Source organism: Brassica napus, chromosome C5, assembly GCF_020379485.1.
Source record: "Brassica napus cultivar Da-Ae chromosome C5, Da-Ae, whole genome shotgun sequence".
NCBI lineage: Eukaryota > Viridiplantae > Streptophyta > Magnoliopsida > Brassicales > Brassicaceae > Brassica > Brassica napus.
Window position 1 is genome coordinate 53,629,480 of NC_063448.1, and position 8,636 is coordinate 53,638,115.

An 8,636-nucleotide genomic window follows, 5' to 3' on the forward strand; every position below is an offset into this window, starting at 1 on the left:
GGATATCTCCCTTTAATACATGCAAAAATATTGAATGGTCAATATATGAATATCGATTTGGTTAGATAAGTTTCAGAATTGTAACTAATTAATTTTAGTGCAAAAAAATATAAAAAGAAATATTTAATTTATTGTACATGCAATCGCTGAATGTGTAAATAAAAGTAAGTATTAAAAATATTTTTATTCATGTTTTCAAACACTTCTCACTTTTACTGTTATTTATGTTTATAAAAAGTACCAAAATGTACTTTAGTTTAATAATATAGATGAATTATGCTGAAACTTCATGCCACTAAAAAGTATTGGAAAAAAAATCCATTTTTTTCTAAATCATTTAAGGGTCTTAAAGTTTAATTATACACGCACAATCTACTACATACTTTTATAGTTATTATATTTCAACAAATTGTATGCATTATATATATTTAAGTTAGGATTATTTTATTTATAAAATGAACATTTATTTGTATAATAAATAACAAGGAAGAGTTGATAAGTTTAAATTATATATAATAGATATAATATTTGATAACTTTCATCTATTTTACACTACTTGATAAGTTTAAATTTAAAGAAACATTTAGTTTAATTATATTGAAACTTAATGCCACTAAAAAAATATTTGCACACCCAATTATTTACCTAAATCACATAAGGGTCTTAAAGGTTATTTACACAAGCAATCTATTAAATTCTACATACTTTTATGTTGATGATTATTATATACAAAATTTAAGTTAATATTATTTTTATAAAATGAACATTTATTTATATAATAGATCACAAAATTAAGTTCTTCATTTTCCACAATTTTGTCAATTTATTGATATATTTATATTTTGATAAGTAATAAATTTTTATTTTTATTTCTTTTTTTTAGAAATTACTGTATTTTGGCTCAATGAACTGTTTATTTTTTTTTTCATTTTTTTGAAAATATATTTTTATTTATCTTTTTATATAATATGTTTTTCAGAATATTTCCTTTGTTTTTGCTAAAACTATTTTTAATATATACCTTAAATTATTTCTAGATTCACTTTAAAAATATTGCTATCACCAAGATGTATATTGCTAATTAAATTTGTCATGGAAGACTGTAAGCTGGTGCTTGGTGTGCTTCCTATTTGGGCCGCCGCTGCTAGTATGCACATTGTTACTTGAGTTTCTTCAGAATATCTTTGAGATTTTAGCTTTGAGAAGAGTAGGTGCTGAAACGGTTAACATTTCCAAAAACACTTAATAAAGTTCTTTAAGTGTTTGTGGTTATTTAGAAGCGTAGATGGCCTAGGTTTTATCACCATGACTAGTGCCAAAATAAAGCGAAATGCTAGAGAAGTATACATAATGAAATTATGAGTTTTGTACAAGTTGAGCGCCAGGAGGGGTTAGAGAACTATGCATAATGAAGTTATGAATTTTGACACAAGTTGAGTTTAAGGAGAGCTGCGCATTGCCCAACTATGAATTGGCAGAAAATAATCCACCTTCCGTTTAGGTATTGGAGGACTGACATCATTTTTGAGATGAAAAAAAAATACGAGATATAATAAGAAAAAAAAACAAGCTAAATTTCTCTCAGTAATTAGAACTTAGAAGGTAAAGTTTAATGATCTACACATGGATGCGATGCGAGCTCCATATTTATAGTTAGAAAAGCTAATACTACAATTTTTTTGTAAGAAAACTTTCCTAATAACTTGTTTATAGTTAGAAAGCTCCTTATTTATAGTTAGAAGGCTCCATATTAATGTTGCATGCACGCAATTAAAATAATACGCGCAACGGATTTGAAAACACACTAGAGTTTGCTATATCTTGCAAGCGTTAGCATATGTAGGCAGTGGCTAAACTTTAACTTAAATGTGTTCATAATTTCATATACATATTACATATCAAAGTGGGTAAAGTAAGGGTACATTCCAATATTTGAATAGGGTCCATTGAAACTTAAAGCCTCCCTGCCTGCATGCATGACTTCGAGGAAGTTTTGGATTCGGCGGGAACAAGAAACGATATTTAAACCTGAATTTTGGAAATATGAAATACAGAAAAATCGTAACTTGAGGCCAAGATGGCCCAATAGCTGCCCATTAGAATGCTTACAAACATTTCATCAAAAAAGAATTACTAAACGCCAGTTGTGCGTCCCTCCTCAAGACACTAGGGGAAAACCCAATGAACCAGGAGCACAAAGTGGCTCGTTAGGTGTCTGGGTCGATAGGGGCACCGGTTCTAGCCTGTGAGATCCTGTTTGCTTAGATGGTCACTAGGCGAAGTGTTGAACCTGTGTACTGTTTAGACCTTCCAAATACGGCAAGAATGCTTTCCCAATCATTATATATATGTCTACTAGACAGAACACCACTGTCTGCAACAACAACAACACCAAAAAAACACACGAGAATAAGTTACTGGTCGCAAAGTCAAAAGTTTCTTTAAAGCTATCTTTAAATTCCCGATTTGATTTTTACCTTTCGGACATCTGCGCTTTGGTTCCCAAATGCTTCAAAAACCGCATGCATGGAGAATGCATGAAGCCAACTTAACTTTGGTTTTAAATATCAAATTAAAGTAGTATATGATAATATTTAAATGATGTTGGTTTCCATTAAAAAAAATCAAATTTGTCAAATGCCAACAACTCAGTCGCTTATAGATATATATTCTAATAGCAGAAATTTATTAATTGTTATAGATGATTATCAGTGCATTCAGATATGAAACATTTAATGGTCACAACAGCATTGATCCGGATTTTCCCAGCCAACGCATTGGCCAGATTGGTATCCCATCCTGATGCAAGCAGTCGGACAGTCAAAAATCATTCCACACAGTCCAATGCATTGTGGCTCGGCTTCAACTTTTTCTACATTTCACCGAAACCAAAATAAAGAAAAGAGTATTGAGATATTAGTATATAATGTGTATAATATAGAGATACAAAATAGTATATAATGTGTATGATACTTTGCATAGTTTGCTATTAAATAGATATGATGAGATCTGCAATCATATACGGAATACCTGGAACCACGAGAAATATGATGAGTACTGAAGCAATCATTAGGAAGCTCATGAATCCAATCTTGCAATTTATCTTCATGGTATTGTAACTATATTACCTCTTTTTCTTATCAATTCAATATATCACCTTTGGCCCTTTGCTTTATTATATCTTTGAGTTTCTTTTATCGATTTTAAGATTCAAACAGAATCTGATTTTAGTTTAACCATTATAAGAAGGAAAAGAAAAACAAAATCAGATTTTTATTAGACTATTAGTTACTATTGGCGGATTTTGTTCCTAATCTATATGGATATTTGCGTTATTCATATTATTCCTAATCTGATTTGTATCAATTTTTATCTGCACATTTCTAAATTTCGTTTCAAATATTTTGTTCTCAATCTAGAGATATTTTCGTTATTCATTATATTTTTATATATTATTTTCTTTTTTTATATCTGCTTTGTATTGATTTTCATTTGACTGACATATTTCAAAATAGTTATTTCCAATCTAAAGAGATCTTTGATCCCCTCAATCTATTATACATTACTTGATAAGTTTAAATCTAAAGAAACCTTTATTTCAAAAATTTCTGTTTTATTCATTTTTATACAAAATATGTTTTTCTGAATATTTTCTTTGTTTTTGCTATAACTATTTTTTTTTTAATATATCCATTGTAGATAACTATCACTATGACTAGTATGCACATTGCTACTTGAGTTTCTCAGGAACTATCTTTGAGATTTTAGCTTTGAGAAGAGTAGATTACCAGACGGTTAACATTGCTACTTGAGTTTCTCAGCTACTTGAGTTCTTTAAGTGTTTGTGGTTACTTAGAAGCGTAGATGGCCTAGGTTTTATCACCATGACTAGCTACAGAATAAGGGAAGGTTTAATGAAATTATGAATTTTGCACTAGTTGAATGCAAGGAGAGAGGTACGAACAGGCATAGTATAAACTGGCAAAATAGATACCATTAAGAGATTGGAGGTCTGACAAAAAATTTGTTGACATAATATTTTTGAGATGAAAAAAAAATACGAGGATAATAAGAAAAAAACAAGCTAAGTTGCTCTCAGTAATTAGAAAGTAAAGTTTAGTGATCTAAAAAATAAGCTAGTTGCTCTCAGTAATTAGAAAGTAAAGTTTAGTGATAAAAACAAAAGCTAAAGTTGCTCTGTTCGAACATTTTATTTTTATTTTTATTTTAAATCAATAATATGGAAATATTGTTTTAATGCATAGTTGCATCTTTTACTAACATCGATGAAGGTCAAAGAGGTTTGAAACCTCTGTTGTCTCTGTTTTTCTAGAGAATAACGATTTAATAGTGGTTAGACCACCAATTTAGGGAGTATTATGAAGTTTTACTAAATTAATTGACAAAAAATTAAATTGATGCCAAGTACCATAAAAAATAGTTTAATATACATTACTATACAAATGTAGAATGTCTTTAGAAATTTTAAAACAACACTAAAGATCATAGGCTTCAGAATATAGAACATTTACCGAAAAACTCAATACTTTCGTAGGGTTTAACACATACATTTTGATAAAAATTCAAAATATAAAAATAATGTTTTAATGCATAGTTGCATCTTTCAATAACATATGATGAAAGTCAAAGAGGTTTGGAACTTTGGTTGTTTCCGTTTCTCTAGAAAATAACGATTTTATAGTGGTTAGTCCATCAATTTAGGGAGTATTATGAAGTTTTACTAAATTAATTGACAAAAAAATTAAAACGCTGCCCATGTACCATAAAAGAGAGTTGAATATATATTACAACAAATGTAGAATGTGTTTATAAATTTTAAAACAACTCTAAAGATCATAGGCTTCAGTATATAGAGCATTCACCGAAAAATTCAATATTTTCGTAGGGGTTAACACATAGATTTTTAGAAAATTTCAAAAATATGTAAATACTGTCTTAATGCGTAGTTGCATCTTTCGCTAACATATATGATGAAGGTCAAAGAGGTTTGGAACCTTCGTTGTCTCTGTTTTTCTAGAGAATAGCGTTTTATAGTGGTTGTTCACCAATTTAGTGAGTATTATGAAGTTTTAATAAATTAATTGACAAAAAATTAAAACGATGCTCATGTACCATGAAAGAGAGTTTAATATACATTAATATAAATGTAGAATGTGTTTAAATTTTTTTAAAACAACACTAAAAATCATATACTTTAGTATATAGAGTATTTACCAAAAATTCAAATTTTTTGTAGGGGTTACACATAGATTTTGAGAAAAAAAATTCAAAATTATAAAAATATTGTTTTAATGCATAGTTGCATCCTTCACTAACATATGATGAAAGTCAAAGAGGTTTACAACCTTTGTTGTCTCCGTCTTTCTAGAGAATAGCGGTTTTATAGTGGTTAGTCCACCAATTTATGGAGTATTATGAAATTTTACTAAATTAATTGACAAAAAATTTAAAACGATGCCCATGTCCCATGAAAGAGAGTTGAGTATACATTAATAAAAATGTAGAATGTGTTTAGAAATTTTAAAACAACACTAAAGATCATAGGCTTCAGTATATTGAGCATTTAACAAACAAGAAAAGGGTTTAGGTAGGATAGTGCGATGTAGTCCAATGGCTAAAGCTCTGCCCGCTTCTTGTAGATTTTCAGAAAATTTCAAAGACATGAAAATACTGTTTTAATGCATATTTGCATCATTCACTAACATATGATGAAGGTCAAAGAGGTTTGGAACCGTCGTTGTCTCCGTTTTTCTAGAGAATAGCGATTTTATAGTGGTTACTTCACCAATTTAGTGAGTGTTATGAAGTTTTACTAAATTAATTGACAAAAACTTAAAACGATGTCCATGTACCATGAAAGAGAATTTATAATACATTAATACAAATATAGAATGTGTTTAGAAATTTTAAAACAACACTAAAGATCATAGGCTTCAGTATATAGAGCATTTACCGAAGAATTCAACATTTTCGTATGGGGGTTAACACATAGATTTTGAGAAAAAAATTCAAAAATATGAAAATACTGTTTTAATGCATAGTTGTATCCATCACTAACATATGATGAAGTTCAAAGAGGTTTAGAACATTTGTTGTCTCCATTTTTCTAGAGAATAGCGGCTTTATATTGGTTAGTCCACCAATTTAGGCAGTATTATGAAGTTTTACTAAATTAATTGATAAAAAATTAAAACGATGCCCATCTCCCATGAAAGAAACTTTAATATACATTAATACAAATATAGAATGTCTTTAAATTTTTTAAAACAACACTAAAGATCATAGGCTTCCGAATATATAGCATTTACCGAAAAATTCAACATTCATAGATTTTGAGAAAAAATCAAAAATATGAAAATAATGTTTTAATGCATAGTTGCATCCTTCACTAACATATGATGAAGTTCAAAGAGGTTTAGAACTTTTATTGTCTCCGTTTTTCTAGAGAATAGCGACTTTATAGTGGTTAGTCCAACAGTTTAGGGAGTATTATGAAGTTTTACTAAATTAATTGACAAAAACTTAAAACGATGCCCATGTACCATGAAAGAGAGTTTAATATACGTTAATACAAATGTAGAATATGTTTAGAAATTTTAAAACAACACTAAAGATCATAGCCTTCAGTATATAGAATAATTACCAAAAAATTCAATATTTTGGTAGGGTTAACACATAGATTTTGAGAAAATTTCAAAAAATATGAAAATACTGTTTTAATGCATAGTTGCATCTTTCACTTACATATGATGAAGGTCAAAGAGGTTTTGAACTTTTGTTGTGTCCGTTTCTCTAGAAAATAACGATTTTATAGTGGTTAGTCCACCAATTTTGGAAGTACTATGAAGTTTTACTAAATTAAGTGACAAAAAATGAAAATGATGCCCATGTACCACAAAAGAGAGTTTAATATACATGAATACAAATATAGAGTGTGTTTAGAAATTTTTTAAGAAAACATTAAAGATCATAGGCTTCGTTATATAGAGCATTTACCAAAAATTTAATATTTTCGTAAGGATAACACACAGATTTTGAGAAAAATTCAAAAATATGAAAATACTGATTTAATACATAGTTACATCCTTCACTAAAATATAATGAAGGTTAAAGAGGTTTGGAACTTTTGGAACTTTTGTTGTCTCCGTTTCTCTAGAAAATAACGATTTTATAGTGGTTAGTCCACCAATTTAGGAAGTATTACAAAGTTTTACTAAATTAATTGACAAAAAATTAAAACGATGCCCATGTACCATAAATGTGAGTCTAATATACATTAATACAAATGAAGAATGTGTTTAGAAATTTTAAAACAACACTAAAGATTATAGGCTTCAGTATATAGAGCATTTACCGAAAAATTCAATATTTTCGTAGGGGTTAACACATAGATTTTGAGAAAAATTCAAAAATATGAAAATATTATTTTAATGCATAGTTGCATCATTCACTAACATATGATGAAGGTCAAAGAGGTTTCTCCGTTTTTCTAGAGAATAGCGATTTTATAGTGGTTAGTCCAACAATTTAAGGAGTATTATGAAGTTTTACTAAATTAATTGACAAAAAATTTAAACGATGCCCATTTACCATAAAAGAGAGTTTAATATACATTAATACAAATGTAGAATATGTTTAGAAATTTTTAAAACAACAATAAAGATCATAGGCTTCAGTATATAGAGCATTTACCGAAAAGTTCAATATTTTCGTAGGGTTAACACATAGATTTTGAAAACAATTAAAAAATATGAAAATATTGTTTTAATGCATAGTTGCATCTTTCACTTACATATGATGAAGGTCAAAGAGGTTTGGAACTTTTGTTGTGCCCGTTTCCCTAGAAAATAACGATTTTATAGTGGTTGGTCCATCAATTTTGGAAGTACCATGAAGTTTTACTAAATTAAGTGACAAAAAATGAAAATGATGCCCATGTACCATAAAAGAGAGTTTAATATACGTGAATACAAATGTAGAGTGTCTTTAGAAATTTTTTAAAAAAACACTGAAGATCATAGGCTTCGTTATATAGAGCATTTACCAAAAATACAATATTTTCGTAAGGATAACACATAGATTTTGATAAAATTTCAAAAATATGAAAATACTGTTTTAATGCATAGTTGCATCCTTCACTAAAATATGATGAAGGTCAAAAAGGTTCGGAACTTTTGTTCTCTCCGTTTCTCTAGAAAATAACGATTTTATAGTGGTTAGTCCATCAATTTAGGAAGTATTATGAAGTTTTACTAAATTAATTGACAAAAAATTAAAACGATGCCCATGTACCGTAAATGGGAGTCTAATATTCATTAATACAAATGAAGAATGTGTTTAGAATTTTAAAACAACACTAAAGATTATAGGCTTCAGTATATAGAGCATTTACCGAAAAATTCAATATTTTCGTAAGGGTTAACACATAGATTTTGAGAAAAATTCAATATGAAAATAATATTTTAATGTATAGTTGCATCCTTCACTAACATATGATGAAGTTCAAATAGGTTTAGAACTTTTGTTGTCTCTGTTTTTCTAGAGAATAGCGATTTTATAGTGGTTAGTTAACAATTTAGGGAGTATTATGAAGTTTTACTGAATTAATAGACAAA

The 8,636-nt window shown here is 28.5% G+C and overlaps 1 protein-coding gene across 1 annotated transcript; it reads right to left on the reverse strand.

Annotated features, from left to right (window-relative positions):
- Positions 1–2,525: 2,525 nt before the first annotated feature.
- LOC111206525 (putative defensin-like protein 73) lies at positions 2,526–3,109 on the reverse strand. The gene is made up of 2 exons (XM_022703578.2): positions 3,031–3,109; positions 2,526–2,872 (listed from the first exon to the last, which is right to left on the reverse strand). The coding sequence occupies exons 1-2, from the start codon at positions 3,107–3,109 to the stop codon at positions 2,733–2,735; spliced, it is 219 nt and encodes a 72-aa protein (XP_022559299.1). The 3' UTR covers positions 2,526–2,732.
- Between the last annotated feature and the right edge of the window lie 5,527 nt (positions 3,110–8,636).

Coding starts and splice junctions, on each gene's coding strand:
- LOC111206525 (XM_022703578.2), bottom strand. CDS start 3,109: ATGAAGATAAATTGCAAGATTGGATTCATGAGCTTCCTAATGATTGCT. Junction 2,873..3,030: donor CATATTTCTCGTGGTTCCAG/GTATTCCGTATA, acceptor GGTGAAATGTAG/AAAAAGTTGAAGCCGAGCCA.